The sequence below is a fragment of the Tupaia chinensis genome, unplaced genomic scaffold (assembly GCF_000334495.1).
Source record: "Tupaia chinensis unplaced genomic scaffold, TupChi_1.0 Scaffold145741_1, whole genome shotgun sequence".
NCBI lineage: Eukaryota > Metazoa > Chordata > Mammalia > Scandentia > Tupaiidae > Tupaia > Tupaia belangeri.
The window spans coordinates 1,579,599-1,603,777 of record NW_006205599.1 but is presented as its reverse complement, the minus strand read 5'-3'; the positions used below and the strand labels follow the sequence as shown (position 1 = coordinate 1,603,777).

General features: G+C 42.8%; 2 protein-coding genes and 1 non-coding gene across 6 annotated transcripts in view; 2 read left to right on the top strand and 1 right to left on the bottom strand.

Annotated features, from left to right (window-relative positions):
* Positions 1-21,903, top strand: part of PTCD3 (pentatricopeptide repeat domain 3) — a 38,199-nt gene extending 16,296 nt beyond the window's left edge. The window contains exons 8-24 of the mRNA XM_006168382.3: positions 1,156-1,271; positions 2,780-2,847; positions 5,435-5,522; positions 8,564-8,624; positions 8,801-8,886; positions 10,274-10,418; positions 11,085-11,135; positions 13,442-13,531; positions 13,823-13,851; positions 15,352-15,458; positions 16,106-16,184; positions 16,283-16,373; positions 17,161-17,246; positions 18,203-18,351; positions 19,736-19,777; positions 20,410-20,568; positions 20,818-21,903. Of these exons, the coding sequence (XP_006168444.1) occupies positions 1,156-1,271; positions 2,780-2,847; positions 5,435-5,522; positions 8,564-8,624; positions 8,801-8,886; positions 10,274-10,418; positions 11,085-11,135; positions 13,442-13,531; positions 13,823-13,851; positions 15,352-15,458; positions 16,106-16,184; positions 16,283-16,373; positions 17,161-17,246; positions 18,203-18,351; positions 19,736-19,777; positions 20,410-20,568; positions 20,818-20,923 (1,553 nt within the window). The 3' untranslated portion in view covers positions 20,924-21,903. The remainder of the gene's footprint in view (positions 1-1,155; positions 1,272-2,779; positions 2,848-5,434; positions 5,523-8,563; positions 8,625-8,800; positions 8,887-10,273; positions 10,419-11,084; positions 11,136-13,441; positions 13,532-13,822; positions 13,852-15,351; positions 15,459-16,105; positions 16,185-16,282; positions 16,374-17,160; positions 17,247-18,202; positions 18,352-19,735; positions 19,778-20,409; positions 20,569-20,817) is intronic.
* On the top strand, positions 19,251-19,384 carry LOC114006140 (small nucleolar RNA SNORD94). Its single transcript, XR_003547903.1, has one exon. It is a non-coding gene; the product is annotated as a small nucleolar RNA SNORD94 (small nucleolar RNA).
* Positions 21,837-24,179, bottom strand: part of IMMT (inner membrane mitochondrial protein) — a 48,506-nt gene continuing 46,163 nt past the window's right edge. For all 4 annotated transcript variants that reach the window (XM_027768255.1, XM_006168374.3, XM_006168377.3 and 1 more), the window contains one exon: positions 21,837-23,864. In XM_027768255.1, coding sequence (XP_027624056.1) covers positions 23,753-23,864 — 112 coding nt within the window. In that variant the 3' untranslated portion in view covers positions 21,837-23,752. The remainder of the gene's footprint in view (positions 23,865-24,179) is intronic.

Sequence of the window (24,179 nt, the reverse complement as noted above, 5' to 3'; positions counted from 1 at the left end):
GGACACATTTGCGGGTAGGGGCGTGGTTGTGTTTTGAGAATTTTGGTAGATAGCTTATTACAGTATCAGATGTATAACAGAATGATGGCAGCAGAGCATAATTGAGCAGGGCTCTTTCCTGTGCTTGTTGAATGTGGTTAGCACTTGTATGAGTCTGCATGAGTGTCTTAATGCTGAGTCTTGTTCTGGTTTTGCCCACTGTGGTGTAGTATAAGCAGCAGTAAATGTTTTTAAAAGAGTGTCACAGCTCAGTAACGGAGTAAGCCAGTGCACAGGGAAGGAATCATAGAACACTTACTTATCAAGCCCCTAGCAAGTGCCAAACCCTCTGCTAGGCATTTCATGTCATCAATTTTATCATACTTTATAAGTTGGGCATTTTACAGTAATTTTATAATTTTTCCAGGGTCCTTCACGTCTTCAGTGGTAGACCTAGTTGCCGTGTTTACTTTCTGGGCTTTGAATTTCTTGATAAACATTTTATTTTGTTTGGAAAGATGTGGTTCATTTTCTTTTAAAATACTAAATTATTTCTCCTACTTCAGTCATTCCTGTACGCTATTCTACCTTTTAGTTGAGTGAGAAGCTGGAACAGTGTGGTTTTTTTGCTTCAGGGCATGTGCACTTGCCCAGGAAAGGCAGAAGAGAAGGAATGAGAAAACAACCCCTGTGGGGAATACCACACCACAAACCCTTCTCCATATCTGTCTCCTGTTGGGATTTTTTAGGGACACACACACACACACACACACACACACACAAGCCTAGCATACTTTTCAAACCACTAAGTCCCGGACTCAAACTGCACAGCCAGCTAGCCATGTGGGACTCAGCTGTCTTAACCAAACCAGGCCCCAGATCTGGCCCTGAACTAGATAGAGTTCTTAAAAGACTGTTATAATTAGGCTGTCATGTAAGTATTTCTGCACAGATTTTTATTGAGATCCTGGCTCCAAGTGAAATAATTCTACTTGAGTTTGTTCAAGTGGACTTAGGCTAGTAACTAAATGAGAAAGGATTGCAGAGTGGTTTGGAGGTGGTAGTTAAGCCAGTATAGGAGTATATACAATACTGGGTCATCAGGAAGGTCATAATGCACTTTTGCTTTAGTTCTGGTGGTTTAAGGTATCTTCCTTTTTTTTCTCCTTCACACAGGAACCACTGTGTCTCTTGAGACAACCAATAGTCTCTTGGACTTACTGTGTTACTATGGTGACCAGGAGCCCTCAGCTGATTCTCCTTTTCAACAAACTGAGCAATCAGAAGACTTGGTAACAGCTTTTGGCATTTTATATATATATGAATTTTTTTCGAAGTAATAAGAGAATTTCTTACGCCACATGTCAGAGTGGTAGGAGGTTCAGGAGTACTGAGATGTGGTGTAGTGCAATAACCTAGATGAATAAGTGCTGTTGGAAGAAGAACAAGACTTAACCAATCCTATCGACCCTGGATCCCTCCTTAGAAATACTTGTTTTTACCTACCACGTATTCAGCCCGAACTTCAACCAGAAATGTTTGAGCTGGCCCATCACTTACACTGACCACATGATGTGTTATGGCCAGGGGAAGACACTGTGAGCTTGGGCCCTTCAGTGATTCATCCATGCCTAAGCAGAGAGGAGGGAACACACCAGGCTGGAGTACAGAGCAGGGTTGTGCCAAGGGCTGCCTGTAGGGCAAATCTTAATCTCTTAACTCAGAGATATACTTCTCGTAATGTGGCACTTAAAACTGCGAAAATGTTGAAAGCAATCTACATCAGGAGTCCCCAGCCCCCAGGCCAAGGGCTGGTACCAGTCCAAGGCCTGTTTGGAATCAGCCTGCATAGAAAGGGGTGAGCACAGGTGAGTGAATGAGGCTTTGTCTGTATTAACAGCTGCTCTCATCGCTCCCGTTACTGCCTGAACTCTGCCTCCTGTGTTTGGGATTAAGAGTGTTTTCATATCTTCCTAACCTGTGAGATCAGCAGCATTAGATTCTCACAGGAGCCTGAACACTATGGTCACCTGCCTGTGTGAGAGATGTGGGTTGCCCACTCATAAACCACCCTCCCATCTCCCCTGCCCAGTCCGTGGATAAATTGTCTTCCATGAAACCCTCTCCTGATGCCAAAGAAGTTGGGAGACCCTCTGATGTAGATGTCCAAAAGTAGACAATCAAATTCCAGTTAAGTAGTGGCTGTGTGTAGCCATGTAGGGCACTAGTGTATTATAGATCTGGCCGTGGAAGGAGTGCATCATACAAGAAGGAAACAGGCTATGCAACAATAGATGCATTGCGGTTTTGTAAAAATGTTTTTTGATGGGGAGCCTCAACAAGTTCATGGAAAATAACATTTTCAAAAAACTATACATAGAATTCAAAATTTTTTTAACCTCAAAATAACCTTGTACTTTAGTCCCATTTCTTCAACTTTCAGAAGTCCCCTTTCAGGAAAATCCTAGTGTTTCCTAGTGATGAAAATTAGGAGTGTGTTTATGTGTCTTTCAAATTTTTCCTCCATGAAATATGAAATTATATGTAGTTTTTCAGTCATAAAGTGTATAGGTGGCAGGTCGTGGTCGTTAGTCACACTCTACTTTCCAGAGCATCTCCTAAAGCCCTGGCCTGGCTGGCCCTTTGCCCTTCTAGCCCCAGCTCTGAAGGCAGGCTACAGCACCTGCGCCAACCTCTGAGGTGTTTCTGAGTTCTTTTGCGCTCTTGATTTTGAGGAGTTACACTGGGAAAATGCACTCTAGTTATCTGCATTATTTCTCTTGATGACCACTCATTCCAGGAAGAGGCCACAGAGGAAAATAGCGAGAAACCGAAGGAGACCGGGCATCAGTCTGGAGTGACGTGGAGGTAGGACCCACGTAATGAGAACCTTGCATTGTGGCCTGCTGTGGTCCTGGAGTGTGTGCCCTATCGCTTTCCTGAAGAGCAGCAATCCCATGATCTGGAATAGTGTGTTTTCGCTGTGTAAGATTTACAGCTCGTGTTCAGATACATTTAGACCGTTTTTATAAGGTCTTTACCTCCATCCAGCTGCACAAGAATCTCTTTAGAGGATGCTATTAATTTAAGATTTTCTCCCATTTGTCACAGTCTGTTCTCACATCGTATGGTTCCTATGATAGTTTCAACACAATGCTACCTTAGAATAGACCTCTAATTTTTTAAGATTTTATTTTTGTTTTTAATGGCCCAAAGGTGCATACACCCTCCAGAAAGAGAGAATCACCTCTCGGTGCAACAAGGTCATGCAGCAGTCCTTTTTCTTCCATTTTCCATCCTGATTCTGGGTATTCATGCACATGCACCCAGCATGTTTTTCAAGCAGCCAGTTTGGAACTTGAACCATGGATGGCCATATAGGTCCGGGTCCCCATGCACAGGGCGTAAGTCACAGTGCTATGGGACTGGCCCAGGAGTTAATCTTTTTTTCTTTTTTTTACTAAAAATACAAAGATACCTAGGGTATGGTGAAAATTTTTAAAACATTCAGCAGTTCTGAACTAAAGGTGAACACCATTTAATTTCATTTGAGAATTTAAATTAAGTAGAAGTCTAAAGAAAAGAAAGATTTCACGTAGATATCTGGAGAAGGAATATGGTCATTAAAAAATCTAAAGACTTTTGGGACCAGCAGTTAGTATAATGGCTATGTCGCTGAAATCCCATGTAGTCGACCACCGTTCAAGTCCTGGACCTAGTGGCTTAAACTCACGCCAGGCATATGTGCGTGCCTGCCCAAGATCCCAAGAGGAGAATGGAAGAGAAGGGATTGTGGCGTGGCCATCCCCCCCGGGGGGGGGGTGATTTCTCGCTTTCTATCTCTCTGGCAAGCGCACACACCCTATAGCAAAAAAAAAAAAAAAAAAACCTCCCCCCCCAAAAAAAAATTTAAAGACTTTCAAAAAAAAAGAAAACTCTCCCCCCCAAAAAAATATCTAAAGACTTTCGAAGTTAGGAATGTAATACAGTGAACATTTTCTTGATAGCTTTTAATAACATTGCATAGTAGTTAAGAGCATGGAGTATGGAACCAGGTCTCTTTTATAAAACGTCATTTTGCCATTTTCACTTTTAAATTCACACACTATTTTCTTAGAAAATTATTTATTAATACTTTCTAATTTGACCAGAAAGAAAGGGTGAAGGCTGAAGATGCCTATTTACCTTTCTTTTTTAAAGAAAGGCAGAAGTGGGAACCAGCAGTTAGCGTAATGGCTGTGTCGCTGGACTCCCACGTAGTTGACCACGGTTCGCGTCCCGGACCCGGTGGCTTAAAACTCACGCCGGGCGCGTGTGTGTGCGTGCCCAAGATCCCGAGAGGAGAATGGAGGAGAAGGGATTGCGGTGTGACCATCCCTCCTGGGGGGTTGGTTTCTCGCTTTCTGTCTCTATGTCTCTCTCTGTCTGGCGAGCGCACGCGCCCTATAGCGAAAACCTCTCCAAAAAAAAAAAAAGTCAGCAGTAATTCATGGCCATATGCTAGAATATGACAGGATTTAGAAGAAGGTGGTGGTTGCCTCTGGGAAGTTGTATCTGAGGATTGAAGGAAGGGAGGGAATTGCACTTTGTGCCCTATCTTATAGTTTGGTGGGTTTGGTTGGTTGGTGGATTTTTTTAGATTTTGCCTCAGGGTATAAGTGCTCGCCAACCTGGGGAGAGAGAGAAACGGGAAGAAAGTGAGGAATCACATCCCCTTGGGGGGGATGGCAACACTGCAGTCCCTTCTCTGTTTTCCTCCCGGGATCTGGGGCACACACATGCGCCCAGTGCGACTTTTAAGCTGCTGAGTCCAAGACTCAGACCACTGTCAGCCAGTAATGGGAGTTGAGGAATGTAACCGTCATATCACCTGCTAGCCCCTGCTTTTTCTTTTTAATACCATGGTACATAAGTTTAATGCCTCTACATGAGCTCAGAGCTAGACAAGGAAAAAGAACAGTGAAGCATCAAATTAACTATGGAGTATTTCCTTGTTCATAAACGTTTCTTTTTCATTCCTATTTTAGCAGTTAACTGAAAAGTTCTGGACAAGTTACTTAGGGCTTTGTTTTGTTTTTTATTTATTTCTTCCATGAGCGAGAAAGAAGGGTAAATAGATAAGCACTTTCAGCCAGGTCTCTCTGCCACAATTCGCCCCCAGTCTCAGCCAGCCAGAATCACTTGGTACAAGGCTGGTGTGCTCAGTGAAGTCCCGCGTGAGTCCAGGTGTATTACCACCAAACCACCACATAACCCCTTACTTAAGGTCTTTGAATCTCAATTTTCCCCATTTTCAAAATGATAGCCATACTTCCCTCTGGGCGGTGAGAATTATTTGAGGTTCTATGCATAAAGTACTTGGCTCATCACCTGGAGCGTTGGAAACTATAAGTAAATGGTGGAGGCTGCACCTGTTTCCTGTTTCCCTGGCTTACTTTCGCTCTTTTGTATCTAGAGCAAAAAACAATGCTGAGAGAATATTCGCTCTAATGCCAGAGAAAAATGCACATTCCTACTGCACAATGATCCGAGGGATGGTGAAGGTACGATTTTTATTTATTTTTATTTATTTGCCAGAGGATGCATGTGTTTCCCCAGGATTGGGGTGGGGGATGGGGAACACCCATGGTCATGCCACGGTCCTTTTTCCTCCATTTCTCTATCCTGTCAGGATTTGGGGTCCACCCAGCATGATATTTTGGGTTTTATTTATTATTTATTTGTTTATTTTTTTTTTAAGAGAAGCTTTTGCTGTAGGAAGCATCCACTTGACGGAAAGATACAGAGAGAGAGAGAGCGCGCGTGCAAGAAATCACTCCCCACGGGGGGAAGTGGCCATGCCACAGCCTCTTTTCCTCCATTCTCTTGGGATTTGGGACATACACGCATACACACTGGTGGGAATTCAAGCCACTAGGTCTGGGATTTCAGCTCTGGTTGACTATATGGGAGTCCCACGATGTAATCATTACGCCTTCTGCTGGTCCCACCGGCATTTTTTTTTTTTTTTAAGAGATTTTTTGCGATAGGGCGCATGCGCTAACCAGGCAGAGAGAGACAGAGAGATAGAAAGTGAGAAATCATCCAAGGCAGAAGTGGGAACCAGCAGTTAGCGTAATGGCTGTGTCGCTGGACTCCCACGTAGTTGACCACGGTTCGCGTCCCGGACCCGGTGGCTTAAAACTCACGCCGGGCGCGTGTGTGTGCGTGCCCAAGATCCCGAGAGGAGAATGGAGGAGAAGGGATTGCGGTGTGACCATCCCTCCTGGGGGGGTGGTTTCTCGCTTTCTGTCTCTATGTCTCTCTCTGTCTGGCGAGCGCACGCGCCCTATAGCGAAAACCTCTCCAAAAAAAAAAAAAGTCAGCAGTAATTCATGGCCATATGCTAGAATATGACAGGATTTAGAAGAAGGTGGTGGTTGCCTCTGGGAAGTTGTATCTGAGGATTGAAGGAAGGGAGGGAATTGCACTTTGTGCCCTATCTTATAGTTTGGTGGGTTTGGTTGGTTGGTGGATTTTTTTAGATTTTGCCTCAGGGTATAAGTGCTCGCCAACCTGGGGAGAGAGAGAAACGGGAAGAAAGTGAGGAATCACATCCCCTTGGGGGGGATGGCAACACTGCAGTCCCTTCTCTGTTTTCCTCCCGGGATCTGGGGCACACACATGCGCCCAGTGCGACTTTTAAGCTGCTGAGTCCAAGACTCAGACCACTGTCAGCCAGTAATGGGAGTTGAGGAATGTAACCGTCATATCACCTGCTAGCCCCTGCTTTTTCTTTTTAATACCATGGTACATAAGTTTAATGCCTCTACATGAGCTCAGAGCTAGACAAGGAAAAAGAACAGTGAAGCATCAAATTAACTATGGAGTATTTCCTTGTTCATAAACGTTTCTTTTTCATTCCTATTTTAGCAGTTAACTGAAAAGTTCTGGACAAGTTACTTAGGGCTTTGTTTTGTTTTTTATTTATTTCTTCCATGAGCGAGAAAGAAGGGTAAATAGATAAGCACTTTCAGCCAGGTCTCTCTGCCACAATTCGCCCCCAGTCTCAGCCAGCCAGAATCACTTGGTACAAGGCTGGTGTGCTCAGTGAAGTCCCGCGTGAGTCCAGGTGTATTACCACCAAACCACCACATAACCCCTTACTTAAGGTCTTTGAATCTCAATTTTCCCCATTTTCAAAATGATAGCCATACTTCCCTCTGGGCGGTGAGAATTATTTGAGGTTCTATGCATAAAGTACTTGGCTCATCACCTGGAGCGTTGGAAACTATAAGTAAATGGTGGAGGCTGCACCTGTTTCCTGTTTCCCTGGCTTACTTTCGCTCTTTTGTATCTAGAGCAAAAAACAATGCTGAGAGAATATTCGCTCTAATGCCAGAGAAAAATGCACATTCCTACTGCACAATGATCCGAGGGATGGTGAAGGTACGATTTTTATTTATTTTTTTTTATTTATTTGCCAGAGGATGCATGTGTTTCCCCAGGATTGGGGTGGGGGATGGGGAACACCCATGGTCATGCCACGGTCCTTTTTCCTCCATTTCTCTATCCTGTCAGGATTTGGGGTCCACCCAGCATGATATTTTGGGTTTTATTTATTATTTATTTGTTTATTTTTTTTTTAAGAGAAGCTTTTGCTGTAGGAAGCATGCACTTGACGGAAAGATACAGAGAGAGAGAGAGCGCGCGTGCAAGAAATCACTCCCCACGGGGGGAAGTGGCCATGCCACAGCCTCTTTTCCTCCATTCTCTTGGGATTTGGGACATACACGCATACACACTGGTGGGAATTCAAGCCACTAGGTCTGGGATTTCAGCTCTGGTTGACTATATGGGAGTCCCACGATGTAATCATTACGCCTTCTGCTGGTCCCACCGGCATTTTTTTTTTTTTTTAAGAGATTTTTTGCGATAGGGCGCATGCGCTAACCAGGCAGAGAGAGACAGAGAGATAGAAAGTGAGAAATCATCCCCCGGGGGGATTGCCACGCCGCAATCCCTTCTCCATTCTCCTCTCAGGATCTTGGGCACACATGCACATATGCCCGGCGTGAGTTTAAGCCACCGGGCCCAGACGCAAACCACGATCGACTACGTGGGAGTCCAGCGACATAGCCATTACGCCAATTGCTGGTCCCTTGGCATGTTTTTTTTAAGTTGTCAATGCCAGGACCCAAGCCAGGATTGGCCATGTGGGATGTAGTTCCGTCTGTACACATGGCTAACTGCTGCACTATGGGATCAGCCTATTAAATTTTTATTTTAGTTTCTGCTCAGTCACGGTTTCTCATCCTCTGGTCAAGTAACTTACTGTGGGAGCTATTTTATGGATTGTAATATGTTCAGTAGCTCCTTGGCCTCTACCCTGTGGATGCCAACAATATACTCCTCCCTCACCCTAAGTCATGACAACTGAAAGTGTCTGCAAGCTTGGCCTAGCATCTGCTGGGTATAAAACCACTGTACTGGAGTATGAGCCCCACATGGACAGGGGCCTGCTCTGGTTTGTTGACTATATTACCAAGCCCTTAAAATACTCCTTAATTAATATGATGCTTCATTTTTCTTTGTCCTTTTCCAGCACCGAGCTAATGCACAGGCATTAAACTTATACACCGAGTTACTAAACAACAGGCTCCGGGGTGAGTTTGTTTTGAGAATGTCCCTTCATTCCCCTTTTCCTTTTGCCTTCTGTCAACAGTCAGAAAGGAGAGAGCTTTAATCAAGGGGCACGTCGAAATGACTGGGCCTTAAACTCAGCTGTTAGGGTTGAGCCATCAACCCCACATTCTGTTAAAGTACTTTTCTTCTTTTACAGCTGATGTATTTACCTTCAACGCACTGATTGTAGCAACAGCATTGATACCAAATGAGAAATTTGAGGAAAAATGGAATAATATATTGGTAAGGAGTGCCTTCTGTGTCCTCACTGTAAATACAGGGGTCACGAAGAGATTCGTTGAGCATCTGCACGGCAGTCACTGTATTCAGAAGGTGCTTACCTGTTACCCACCTTCCCAGCACCCTCTAAGTAGCTGTGTCTACACCTGAGAGGCTGTTACTAGACCAGAGCATACCGCTAGGATTTTGAAAGACTTGTGTCATGTTAATAATTTACTTCTACTTCTCATAATTTTTTTATTGTTGTCGTGACAAAAGTAACACACATTTATTGTAAAATCTCTGTGAGGTCATTTCAGAAAATAGAAACAGCTGGATTGATTCTTGTCTTCACTATGAAGATACAGAAATAGAAACTTTATACTGGGCTGTTCTTTTACTCAAGTCTTAGAAGACTCAATAGGAGAACTGAAGACGTTTGGATACCAAGGGGGGGTAGATGACTGAGTTGGGAGCATCTCTAAAACTGTGGTCCCCAACCCTTTGGGCACTACGGACTGGTATTATGGAAGAGTTTTTCCATGGACTGGGCATGGGGGGCAGTAATGGTTTCCAAATGATTCAAGCACATTACATTTATTGTGCACTTTATTTCTGTTGCTACATTGTAACATATAATGAAATAATTATGCAACTCGCCATAATGCATAATCAGTGGGTGCCCTGAGCCTGCTGCCAGATGCCGCTTAATTGTCACTTGCCATTCGCTAGTAGGATTTTGGTGAGTCTGCCAACAACTGATTTATTATGATCTCTGTGCAGCAAGACCACTCTGCTAATAATGTTAGTTGGTATTTGCAGCCACTCCCCAGCACTGGCATCGCTTCCTCAGCTCCACCTCAGATCATAAGGCATTAGGTTCTCATAAGGACCCACAGCCTAGATCCCTCACATGTGCAATTCACAGTAGGGCTCTCACTCCTGAGGCTAAAGCTCTTGCTGGTCTGGCAGGAGTGGAGCTCAGGTGGTAATGTAAGCAGTGGGGAGCAGCTGTGAATAGAGAAGAAGCTTCACTTGCTTAGGGATGTAGGTGGTATTTTTTTTTTGTTTTTTGGGAGAGATTTTTTGCTATAGGGCATGTGCAGGACACAGAGAGATAGAAAGCAAGACATCACCCCCTGGGGGAATGGCCACACTTCGGTCCCTTCTCTCGGGATCTTGGGCATGCACACACACACGCCCAGCGTGAGTTTAAGCCACCAGGTCCAGGACTTGACCGCGGTCGACGATATGGGAGTCAAGCGACATATCCATTCTGCCAATTGCTGGTTCCAGGGATGTAGTTTCAACCTCCTTTGGACATAGCCCAAACTCTGTTTTTGTGTGAAATAGAGTGTATTAGGTAAACTATCTACCCAGGCATAAAATATACTTCTTTTGATTCACCTAGGAGCTGCTTAAACAAATGGTTGCACAGAATGTGAAACCAAATCTACAGACTTTTAATACCATTCTGAAATATCTTCGAAGGTTTAACATTTATGGAAGATCGCCAGCCTTAGAGATATTACGTGAAATGAAAGCCATTGGAATAGGTGAGAGTGCACCTGAAATCTTCACTGGAGACAGACTGTTAGCCAGAGGTTCCAGGGCCACAGAGCAAACAAGATCTGTATGTTTCGTCTTTTGTGTTTATGTAACGTGTTAAGAATTTCCTTTCTGCCAATGGTACACTCCATTTGGAGTGCCTTTTGCATCTTCATGTTCTTTATAGTAAGTAACAATGGTCATTTAATATTTTAGGTAATTATTTTATGAATTTCTTCATTCTGAGAATTCATACTTTGAATTAACTGGTTCTAAACTCCATGACATTTTTCTAGCATATTTTGGCATTCGAACCCAAATGTGATTTTATGTTTTTACTAATTACTTTATTAAAGGTTGCTCTGGGGGTCAGTTTGCTTCAATATACTTCATAGTTCTTAATAATCATATTAGTGATAGTCATTTGAACTTTCTGAAAGTGATGCAGTCTTTATGACTGGTAACCTTTACATTAATTAGATGAGCCGACACAAAGGAAGAGAACTGCATCTTTTGCTTAAATTTTGCCATAGGGTGGGCGCCACCACGCCCTTCTTTTGCTTAAATTTTACATGAATATGTTTTTAATTCAGTGTGTCACAGTGAGCTATCTTTTGGATATCCATGTATTTACTTTCTTTTTTTTTTTTTTCCTGTGCACCTGGTAATTTAAGAACCCTCGCTTGCAACCTATCACTATATTATTCAGCTGTTTCATCAACATGGTATGTATATATAAACTTACGTTAATTGAAACTTGAGAAAATTGACCCTCTCCCTTCAATATATGTGGTTAATTGTTGAGAATACTTTCTCTGCATATTAATTAAGGATAACAAATTCACCTTTTTAGTATCTACAGCTGGAACAGTTATTCTTGAGGATAGTAGTAACCATGTATGTAAAGCTTGAGCTGGAGGGGAGAGGGCCATAACGTGTATTGGCATGGTGTCGTAGCAGTGGGGATAGACAAAGGGCATTGTAGTTGGTAGTTCCTTTTGCTTCCAGTTCTGTGCTGGCCAGTACAGTAGCCACAAACCACATGTGGCTAGTTAAGTCATACAAAAAGATTCCGTTTCTACACTAGTGGTACATGGTTAGCTAGTGGCTATCATATTCGGGGATGCAGATACATAACATTTCCATCTTTGCAGACAGTCGGTAGATAGTTCTGTTTCCGAGGAAAGTTAATCTTATAAAATGCCTCAAAAAGCCTTTTGAGAGGACCTTAAGGCTCCATTTGTCCTATTTTTAGGTCAGTTTGATCTCCTCAGAACTGATCTGTGGAATGGGCTTTGGCACAAGGCACACCTTTCAACTACCATGTATTTGCCAGCTGTGTCAGAAGAGACTAGATACATACCTACCTGAGTGAACCGTTGGGGTGCGATGATTGAATGATTTACACACGATGTCAGACCGTGGTTGTAAGGCACAGAGTAGGCGCTCCATCGGTAGCTTTTTATCTACTTGCCGCAACCTGAGGAAGAACCTGTGAGTTCAGAAATGCCAGTCTGAGTCATGCTTCCTACAGCAGACTGTGTTTTAAAAAAGGCAGCTTGATGCTGTCTGGTTTGGAGGGCTAATTTTGCAAGTCTGCATCTTCAACAGTAGTCAAGGTTTTTATCTTTTAGGGGAAAAACAGGTAACTGACTATCTTGGAAACAGTTTACATGATGATTGTACCCTCTAAAATTTTACTCAGCATTGGTGAGGTTGTGGTAAAACTGTCGTGTATCTGGCCCAGCGTCGATTTCTTTACTCTACCTCCCATGACGCTATGATTTGGTTACTATCTAAAGTCAGTGGTACTTAATGTTTCCAAGTCACAACTGTGACTGTGGGGCTGGGGCTAGGAGCAAAATTGTGATTTCTATTAGGTACATAAACTGGCACTCTGCAGTAATAATTTCTAGAAATTCACCCTGTTGAGAGAGCCTAAAATAAAGAAAAAATTAATATAAAATAAAATATTATTGGGGTGGAGCTTGGAGGTAGTGTGGTGGTTAAGGGTGCTGGACTCCCACGTGGCTGACCGTGATTCAAATCCCGGACCTGGTGACTTGCTTTCTCACTTTCCCTCTTTCTCTCTCTGTCTCTCCCACGCTGTCCCTATCTTGTCAAATGAAAATAAATGAATAAATAAAGTTAAATAAAATAATTCATTGAGACCAGCATTACTGGACTCCTATATGGCTGACTGCAGTTCAAGTCCCAGACCTGGCTTGAAACTCACATGGGCATTTGTGCATGCATTCCCAAGATCCTGGGAAGGGAATGGAGGAGAAGGGGTTGCGGCATGGCCATCCCCCCTGGAGGGAGGTGATTTCTCAGTCCCCCCCCCACCTTTCTCTCCTAATCCCCTACCCCACGTGTCCTAAGACAAAAATCTCTTAAAAAAATAGAATATTATTTAACTAAGGAAATAATTAGGATTGTTAATAAATGGAAATATACTTAAATTTTGTAAAAATTTAATGTCATAACCATTATCATTTGTGTGTAAAAAAAAAGATAAGGAAGGGAACGTAGATAAATATTTGAGTGGGAATATTGTAGGTTGATTTCTCTAACCTATTAATGCTAACTAAGCTCATGTGACTATTTAAGAATTGCTCCTAGCCATTAAGTTTCATTTTTCTGAGCTTTCTCTTCCTGATTATATTAAAAGGAATAAAAATGGTTACTAGCAAAACCATGTATTTTTTTAAGAATGTTGGTTTGGTGAGGGACTATGGTTTTTGCTTGATTCCCACTCCAGTGAAAGTCGGGCCTATTGTGAGCAGACTAAGCGGAAGGGAATGTCTCAGAGCAAAGAGCTGTGGCTGTCCCTGTTCTAATAGAGAATTGCATTCTGCAACATGGAGTTAGTTCCCCAGCAAGCCTCTGTTCCCCTGCTCTGTTCTAGGCCAGGCCTTAGGCCAGAGATAGAGGAAAGAGAAATAGATCCCTTCATGCTGGGTCCTGGGGGTTTGGTGGTGGCACAGGAAGTACGTGCATGATAAAACCCATGCTTTTCCTTGTTCTGCAGACAACTCTTCCAAAGTTTCATCTTTCATCATCTATGGTATCATGAATGAGTTAGTAGGAAAGAAATTTTCTCCGAGGGACGTAGATGATGGTATGTACAGAAACGGCTTGTTTTTCCTTCTCTAGGGACACCTTGTTTTCCTCAGTGCCAGTTACTGGGGACCTTATGATTAACAGGGCATGATTTAGCTTAGAAATGTTTAGGAGTTTATTCTGAGAAAGCGACCATGTCTGAGGCGCATTCCTGGGTAGTTCTCTCCTGAGATTGTCTGTTTTACACATTGCTTTCCAGTTTCATTGGCAGGATTTTTATTATTGTTAATTAACTCGAAAGTACATTTTGTCTATAGTAACCAAAGTTCTTGTGAACTCTGATTTTCAGATATGTTTTTTCAGACAGCCATGAAAGTTGTAAGTATCATTTCTTGCTTGATTTCATTTTTTTAAGAAAAATTAATTCTTACTAATAAATTAATAAATTCTTACTAATAATCTGTATGTAACTAGAGGGTTCGCCCTATTTTACTTCCTTACTCTTCTTTCTTCTGTTCATGTGTTTGCTTCTACTTTTTTCTTTCTCTAAAATCTGTGCTGCTTAATCCTGCGTTTGAATACATTAACTTTTCATTTTTTTAAGAATTATTTATTTTATTGTATTTAATTATTCATTTATCCTAATTTGACCAGATTGAGAGAGAGATATAGAGGGGAGAGGAGTGAGAAATCAAGCCACCAGGTCTGGGACTTGAACTGTAGTTGGCCATATGGGAGTACCCAGTACCTTAACCACCACACCACTTGCTGGCCCCTATATTTTACCTTTTTTATGCCTCTGTTCAGATCATCTTTCAGAGTATCATATTTGCCTGCTAGTAGCATTTTTTAATTTTACCTTTTTTATGCCTCTGTTCAGATCAGCTTTCAGAGTATTTCATATTTGCCTGCTAGTAGCATTTTTTTAAAATAATTATTTTGTTTAAACTTATTTATATTAATTTGGCTAGAGAGCAACAGAGTGAGAGCGAGAGCAAGATGGGGCGGGGGGCGGTGAGAAAGTAAGCCGCCAAATCTGGGACTTGAACCGTGACCGGCCATGTGGGAGTCCAGTGCCCTTAACTACCATACCACCACCCAGCCCCACCTGTTAGTAACTTTTAAAGTTCATAATGGTTTTTATTTGATTTTTTCATTTTGTCATGCTCATCACAGGAAGATTTTCCAGTAGTTTTAGGGTGAATAAAGTACGTCCTGTTCCCTTAGAGAACTGCTTCACAGTTTAGTGTGTATAGTCCCAGCTTTTTCATCTGGGCACTCAGATGTGTGCACAGCCAGTCGCACTTCCACAGTGTTGTTCGTGGACAGCAGCAGTATTTCCCAGAAGGGAAGAACCATAACTAAACTCTTCTTTCAATCATTTCGAGAACTATTCATGGGTTTTACTAGTACAGGGGTACTAGCCGAGTACTCCATGTGTCTCCTGTGCACTTGACCAAATGTTTTTGCAGAATTCATTTCCAAAGATAAAAGAGTGGCTGAATCAAAATAATTTCATGGGTCAGCCCTGTACCTTAGTGGTTAAAGAGAGCCAAACCCCACGTTACTGACTGGTGCTCAGATCCTGGCCGCAGTGGCTTGAAAAGCACACCAGGTGCATGCATACCTCAGATCCTGACAGGATAGGAGAATGAAGAGGGGATTGCAGTGTGGCTTGCTCTCGTACTGTCTCTTATGAAAAGTTTCATAAAACATGAGAATCTACTGTTTTTTTCCCAATTTCTTTTAACTTACTTGCTGCCAACTAATAGTTGTGTCAGCGTAAGTATTTCCACAGAGAACTACACCTTTTTTTATGTTATGAGAGCTGTTTGGCTGATAAAGGATATCAGAATGATACCACTTGCACATTTTCAGTGCTCATCTCTCAGAGATCTAGAACTCGCTTACCAAGTACACGACCTTTTAAACACCGGCGACAACCGGAAATTCATTGGACATGATTTTCGACGAAATTTCTACTAGTAAGTGTATTGGAAATGGACCTTTTACTTAGTAGATTCTGGTTGTAGGAGGTTGCTCTATACTGAACATTTAGAAATTAAAGCAGTGGTAAAACTGCTGGATTTGGAAGTATACTGGGTGTCATCGGGGTTGACTTTGTAACACTCCAAAATCCTAATTTTTCTCTTCTACCTACTTCATATTTTAGGTTTTCCAATTATAATAGCAGGGTGCATCCTCATAAATTTAATCCCAGCCCTTTGCTTTCTAAGGTACTAGAGCCCAAAAAGGCTCTTAAGTGGGTTTGCTTGTAGGCAGATTAAAAACGTGAACTTAGGATAAAGCAGTTTGATAATGGGTGTATGAGGGTTGTTTTGCATGTGTGTAAGTCCTTGCTTCACACTGAATGTTCTTAAAGTGAACATGATGTTCCCACCTCCGCCATGACCTGAGAATATGTGCAGGAGGTCAGAAATAGCCAATTGAGAGTGTGAAGTTCTGCCCAGTTCGTTCTGCCTGGGTCAAACCTTGCCCCATTACCTTGAATTGTTTATAAGTACTTGAAAATTCCGTGTAACACATCATCACATAATTATTTCCCTCATAATTCTCCTGTTGTGAGACATAGGGATTTTAAACCATGTATACTTACTTCTCTCCATCACAGTTCCAAGTTCTTCAGTTTGCTTTGTCTAATGGAACAGATTGATGTCACCTTGAAGTGGTACAAGGACCTGATACCTTCAGTAAGATGCTTCATTGTTATTTATCATTGTAGGTGAATTTGTGGGTATCTTTGCTGATTAATGCTTTTAAAATACCCTTATATTTTTCTCTTAAACAGGTCTTCTTTCCTCGGTCCCAAACATTGATCGACCTTCTCCGAGCATTGGATGTGGCCAACCGGCTGGAAATGATTCCTCAGATTTGGCAAGGTTGGATTCAGATTGCATATTCAAGCCTGTCTCAGTGTCCTACAGTTTGATTAATGAATATGCAAATATTATTGTTATGAATGAAAACTTTCCTTTTTGACCCAGTTGAATACTTTAGTTGAGGTCTTCTTCAAGGTCACTTGTTTATATAGCATTTTGGTTAGGATGAGTAAATTTGGTTAGGATGAGTAAAAGTGTATTGAAAATGACCTGAGGTAGTCCCTTCATGACATAGGAACCAGCTAGGTTTTATGCACCTGTTACATGACATGACCTAGGGAAGAAAAGTGATGTGGCAGACCCTAAATCTAAATGGGGGTCTCTGGCCCAGAAGCCTGTGCTGTTTCCTGGTATTACATCAACTTTTGTTCAGCTACTAATAACCGAATTTAGTAATAATGTTTCCAAGTGACACCCATGAGTTGGGGTGTGTGTGTGTGTGTGTTAGTCATTTTGTATGTAAATTGACTGCAAAATGGGACATAATCTGTATCTCTTCGACTAGGTGACTGTTGTATTATGGTGAAGGGCATTTTATCTGCTTCACTTTCCATGTCTGTAAAACAGTGTTTGTTCCACATGGAGCCAGTTTCCACTCACACGCAGTGTGCGTGCTGCGTTTGACTGGGAAAGGTCACTGCACGGGCTTTCACTACTCAGTCGTTCTGACCATGAACCAGCCTGCTGGCTTTCTGGAATCCTGAGACAGCCGAGAGTAGATAAATACCCACCCCAAAACAGGGATGACATGATGGTGATTATTCCTGTGTTGCTTTTTTGATTTAAGACAGTAAAGAATATGGTCACACTTTTCGCAATGACGTGAGAGAAGAGATCCTGATGCTCATGGCAAGAGAGAAGCACCCACCAGAGGTAGGGCTGTCCTGAAACTCGTTTCATTATCCTCAGCACATCTCTGCTAACCAGTTTATCTTCTAGTACTGAGGTCCTTTTAAGCAGCAGTCCCCTACCATTTTGGTACCTGGGACTTGTTTCGTGGAAAATTTTTCCATGGACCGGGCGTGAAGGGGTAGTTTCAGGATGATTCAGACACATTACATTTATTGTGCACTGTATTTCTACTGTTACTATGATACTGTAATATGTAATGAAAAAAATCACATAGCTCAGTATAGTGCAGGATCAGAGGAAGCTCCCCCGAGCTTGTTTTCCTGCAACTAGATGAGGGCTCCTGTGAGAACCTAATGCCACTGCCGATCTGACGGGACAGAGCTCAGAGCTCTGGCGGTAATGTGAGTGATGGGGAGGGGGTTGTAAATACAAACTAATGAAGCTTTGCTCTCTGGCCCGCCAGTCAACCTTGCTGTGCTGCTCAGGGGTTGTGGACCCCTCCTTTTAAGGATAGATTTTCTGGTGTTTTCTATCACTGTGGCAAGTTCTGCTAAACCATGTATTAAGTTATGATGCACATCTGAACTTGCCATTAGCAAAATACTATTCCTAAAGTCACCTCATTCCTCTCTGACCAAACAATTTACAGCAGCTTTTTTTTTTTAATTTCTATTTAAAAACAAAACTCATAGTTGAATTTAAAAGACATGGCTAGTCAAATTTGTCTCTCTCAGGACAGGGTCCTGGCTGGTTTTTTAGCTATTGGGTTGTCAGAAAAGTCATGATGTATTTTTGCATGGACTATTAAATCATGACTTTCCCGATGACCTAATATTTATTACTTATGCAGTCTACACATACTGTGTTCAAATGACTAAAATGAATTGCTCAAAAACACAATGGTCCTGTAATAGGCTCCCAAACTGAGGCCCCTCTAAACCAGTTAGGCAGTTCTGCTAACTCTCGGAGCCTCTCAGCTTCAGGTGGCGTTTGCTGACTGTGCTGCAGATATCAAATCTACCTACGAAAGCCAAGATGCCAGACATACTGCTCCAGAGTGGCCAGCCATCCCTCTCAACTGCATGGCAGTCCTCTTGTTAAGGGCTGGGAGAACCCAGGAGGCCTGGTGAGTTCAGTACCGCAGGCGTAAGTGAGAAGCATTTGTGCGTGGCTCTGTGCAGCTTATGCAGAGGTTCTCGGACGTGTGATATGTATTAATAGCTTATCAGGAGCCAATTTAAGAATACATAACTTTTGGATGAGAAGTTGTAAAATATAAGCTATTAATAGAAACCAGCTTTTGGGTAAAAACAAGTATGACTGGTAAACTTGGAAAAGAGGGAGGTTCCAATCTGAAAATTCTTTCCGTTTCTAACTTCCCTAATTTGTGTCTGTATGTCAGTCACTTCACTGTTTGATCAGTCAAAGGAGCAAAGTGACCAAACCGTTTTCATTTAAGTTATTAAAGTATCCTTTGTGGTACTCCTTCCACCCCCAATCCCCAGCTTAAAATGTGGTCTGTGTCCTTGGTCTTCTGGAGACTGGCCCTCACTCGCATTTACTGGACATGACTATGACTAGAAGCCACTTTTGGCGTGTGCCAGTGTATTCCGGTTCTGTTTTCGTCGGCACGTCTCATACTAATTTCTGGTGTTTGTGAGTGGGGACCTTACACGTACTCATTTTTGCAAAAGCAGAGAAGTCAGCCAGAGGATACTCTGTGGGATAGCCACAGTGGGGTAGTTCCGTGTTTTGAGCTGAGTGTGTGTTCTGTCAGTAAGTGGCAGGGGTGGAGGGTACTTGTATGGTTTCTTGCACATGAAAGGACCTTGATCTGAACATTGCCAGTCTAAAATGTGTCTGTTAACTGTCCCTGGAATAGATCGTGAAGGCTTGCTGCCTCAGCTCGTCTTTGAAGGGTGGCGCTCACACACAACCTGCTAACAGCTGTGCTGCTTGTACCAGAAGCATTTGGCACTGCGTTTGTTAGTTGGCTCAGGCAGCTTGGCACACATTTGCTGCGAGCAGGCAGTGATGATTGGCGCAGGGGTACGGACCTCAGCTGAGTCATGGGAGCTGAATGTACGTGCATGTCGTCTTCCTGCATGTGGCAGGTGATGTCAGCACTTACATGAGACTGTTGCCTCAATCTGAGCCTGCTCGTCATAACATGACTAGGACACACTGAACCCATGCCAGGTTGTCAGGAACACAGCCCATGCTGTAGCTCATGCCTCCTCTCCAGCTGTGCATGGGGTGTGTGCCCTCCCTTCTTTCTAGAGCACAGACTGGCGCAGATCAGAGGTCCCTGTGAAATTCCACATGCACATGCATGTAGTGTGGGGGTGGGGTGGAAGCACCTGAGGAGACTGAGGTACACAAGCAGCTGGGAGCTGGTGGAGCCCCCAGCCATGTCTTCAGGAGCTTACATGTAGTTAAGAAATGAACAGCCTGAGTCCCGGTAAAACACAACTCTATTCATAACCTTTGTCTTCTCTTATTTTGAACAGGAAAATGTTGGGGCTTTTCAGGAAGCATAATAAGATTCCTAGGTAAGTTGAAATTAACAGGCCTTACAGTCTGGAAGTAGTTGCATGGACTTCCTTGATTCTTCTGGTTATTAGAATTTCTTCACATAGCCCAGTCACTGGGCAAGCCAACGGTTTTCAGTGTGCCCCACTGCCCAAGGCATCCTGAGGCAAGCAGCATTTGTATCTTGTGTTCCACATTAGAATATACTCATATTCAGTAAGGTCCTGTTGAGTGAATGTTTATAACATTTTGGCCCTTTAAAGTTATGCATTATAAAAACACAACAACAGGGACTAGCAGATGGTGTCATGGATACATCGCTGGACTGCCATGTAGTCAACTGTGGTTCGAGTCCTAGACCCTGTGGCTTAAAACTCATGCAAGGTGTGTGCACGCATACGTGCCCAAAATCCTTAGAACTGTGGTGTGGCCATACCCCCAAGGGGTGATTGATTACTTGCTTCCTATCACTCTTTTTCTTGGTGTCTCCAGCAAACACATGTACCCTTATAGCAAAAATCTCTTTAAAAAAAAAAAGTTATGCTTTATACAACTTTGCCTCCAAAGCTACCACTGAACTGAATTCTGCCTGTAAATCTTTGAAAGAGCTAAAGCGCTTGGTTGAGTAATGTTCACATTTTGCTTTTCTTAGAGATGAGCTCCTGAATGAATTTATGGACAGTGCCAAAGCATCCAGCAGCTCTGCTCAGGCCATCGAGGTAGTGAAGCTGGCCAGTGCTTTCAGCTTGCCCGTGTGTGAGGGCCTCACCCAGAGACTGATGGCTGAGTTTGTGATCAACCAGGAACAAAAGTAAGTGGGTCCTGTCTCTACCATGAAGGAAAGCTTGTAAAATGAAGCAGACCATATGTCTATTTGCCTTTACAGATCTTTATATTATGTCGTACAGGTCATGTGTATCTATAAACTTGGCTTCTGGAACCTTTTCCTTTGTTACTATAAATCAGAGCAGCTGTGGGGTGTTTTAAAGCACTGATAAATTATACTCGAGTATCAGAGACACCAGAACCAGTATAACTTTTTTTTTTTTTTTCCTTACAGGGAAGCTCTGGGCAAATTAACTGCATTGACCAATGACCACCATGACAGTAGCAGTGAGGATGAAAGTGACAGCAGTAGTGACAGCGACAGTGATGAAAGCAGATGAAAGTGGGAGATTCAGGGGCATGGATGGGCTTGCCTCAGCTCCTGGAATCGGACTTCAGAACTGAGATGTTAACACTTCTAAGAGAATTTTGCTATAGGGTGCATGCACTTGTTAGAGACAGAGAAAGATGAGACAAAAAGCCAGAAATCACCCTCCTGGGGAGGATGGCCACGCCACAGTCCCTTCTCCAGTCTCTTCTTGGGATCTTGAGCACACACACCCAGAGCAAATTTTAAGCCACCAGGTCTGGGACTTGAATTGCGTGCGAGTCCAGCATGGTAACCACTATGCCATCTGCTGGTTCCTAGTTTATCTAGTCCTTTCCTACTCCACTAAACCAACTATTAACATTTCCATTTTTTCAGTCTGACAGCACAGGGTCTGTAGTTCTTGGCCTCAGGTGAAGCCCAGACACCTGCTTGTCAGTGGCTGACAGCCCAGAGCCATCGCCGGGCTGCCTTCCTCTCCCTGTGGCTAACTGAGCTTTTGTTGGCCTAATGTGTTGCCGTGACCCTTCTTCCTTGAGCTCAGAGATGGTGGCTAAAGGTTTTCATAAAATTACATCACAGTTGCTGTTGGGTCAATAGTATCCAAGTTTCAGGGATAGTTAGGATTGAAAATGTGTGCATATAAAAGATTAAATAGGGTAATGGCAATATGGGCTGAACAACTGGTAAATGAGCGCTGTAAATATATAAATGAATGTACATAAATACATTTGGTTATTGTAATATGTTCAGCCAGCCTTCACTGATCTTTGAGCTGAAGTACTCACTTTGTAGTGGACTTTCAAGAGATTGATATGTAGTCTGGCTCTGATTATGTGCTGCAGATAGCCCAGACCCCCACTCTGGGCATAAATACCTTGAACTACTGAGCAAAAAGGTTTATAGGATGAGTCACCAGTCTCTAATTTGTAAATGTTTATTTCACCATAGTCTTAACCTCTATTATCAATAAAAGATGTTTTTACATGCCAACAGTGATAATCACTTTTGTTTTTGGCTTTTGTTCCCAGCTCCAGTATTCTCTATGCTCTGTGATCCCATCCCTATGTTCATAAGCTTGTGGAAAAGGTTTTTATGAGAAGGGTTTCCCTTATAAAATCTAATGTTGACCATTACAGGGCTATTCTGTCGGTCTTCACTACTGGTCTTTGTGTCTGTCTATGCTCCTTGGCACCATGTGCACTTACACAACTCCAGTACTGCATTCTTGAAAGGCATTTGCTAGAACTACTTCTTAGAGGTACAGGGGAACCCTTTGCTTTTTTAAGACCCACTGTAGAACAGTATCTATAAAACATTTCTCAGCTGATGCACATGTAGGAAAAGTTCCACATACAACCTGAAACTCAGTTCAGCATTTTAAACAGATATGAGAAGGAAAGGTTTAAATTATAATTCAAAGAACCAGACCAAGCTTTAAAAAAACCCTAGACATTAAAGGGGTATTTGCTGATTTAACCATGTAAGCATGGAGAGGCATCTAAAACAACCATGTTTATCATCAGAAGACAGCCCTTTGTAAATGGGAACTGAAGATCATAAAACTGAAGGAACAGGATAAACCAAACAAGGAGCAAACGAGAAGAGGAAGGGAGCAGTCCAATACATCTGCAAGAACTCATCTATTGCTTTCTCAGAGTTTGTGTGGAAATTAGAAATTCGATTTTTGGTTCAATAGAACATGTGGGTACTCCCAACAAAGTCATATTACAGCTCTAACTGTTCAAGCTAAAGGCTTGACAGCCAATGTCTTTAGAATCAACTCAAACCTGACACTCAGGTGCTCAGCAAATGCTGAACTGATTTTAGTGGCCAACATCTTACTGTCACTACCTTACTCATTTAGGATCTACTTCTTACACCAGGCAGCTGGCTGAGAGGAAAGGAGTTAGGGTGTCTGGTCAGTGGTGTGTCTACAGTCTATGAAGTAGGGTAGAAGCAGTCTGATTTCAAACTGCGGGGTTGAACTTTGGGTGAAGAACAGAATTTCTCACTGAAATGGATCCATAAACCTAAGCAGATGTGCAATTTCATGACACTGGTGCACTTTTATATTACAACACAGACAGACGTATATGCAGTAAAGGTATTAGAGCATGATACACATGTTTTACTGCTAGTTGTCAAACCTGGAAAAACACTGGAATGTTACAAGGCCTAGATGCAAGGCTGGGCCGGGCTAGTTTTATAGAATCATGCAGAATGGATTTTAAAGGCACACTAGCCATTTTGTCAGAGAATCAGGTATTATCTGGCTTGGCTGATGTAGGGTGATGTGTAGGACGTGGGGCAAGGAAAGGCCACAGGGTGTGGGCAGTAAATAAGCCTCCAACCCAATTCAGGCAGGAGCCTATTTAAAAAGCGCTCTCCAGCTGAACCTGCCCAGGTGTGGACATAAAAGTAATCAGAACTGCTCAACATCAAGGCCAAGAACATTTTTCAGAGCCAAGACTCTTGAACCTTTATGTCCCAGAGGATTAAAGGTCATGGCAGAACTTCTTCCCTAATCTTTGCTATTGGGTACCAAGTGTATTTCCACAATGGCCTCTTCACTGACTCTTGCCACATAACCCCACCCCAGAATCCCTACAGTAAACTGACAAGTTAGTGGAAGAAACCATGTCACCTCATCAACACAGGTAGGAGCTGGAGTGGCTGGGTGACCCTCCTCCCTGCCCCAGCCTTTGCTTTCTCATGCTCCCTGCAGACCTCAGGGCCCCAAGGATAAGGCAAGGGAAGGTAACCAGGCAAGCACAGACCTGTGATTTGGGAGGATGACCACTGGACCTGATGAAAATAATTTGCCTGACTTCAAGCCTTTTTATTTCCCTTTTCTGTTAAATGATCTGTTCTTCTGCACTGAGTTCAAGCAAGTTACTTTAAAACTGGTGGGACAACTCATTTGGGACCTGGAGACTGCTGCTATCCACAACCTGTTAAGAAAGCAGAAGGTTTAAATTAATACCAAAGAGTACAGAAGTAGTATACCTTAAGATGACTACCTAAAATTGTTTGTTACATTACTAAGTTTGAAACTTTCAACATTAAAGCAAAGAGTTTTAATAAACTATCAGGAGGACTGAGTTTTAAAATGCTAAACGCTATCCTACCGCAGTCAGGAGGAGGTAGGCAGGTAAGGCGATGCAGTTTAAGGCCAATGATGACTTGGCCTGAAGTGGCAGTGGAGTGAGTTATCAATTCTAGCTTGAATGAAACTATGCTGAGTGAGGCTGGCCTGGCCTTACCGT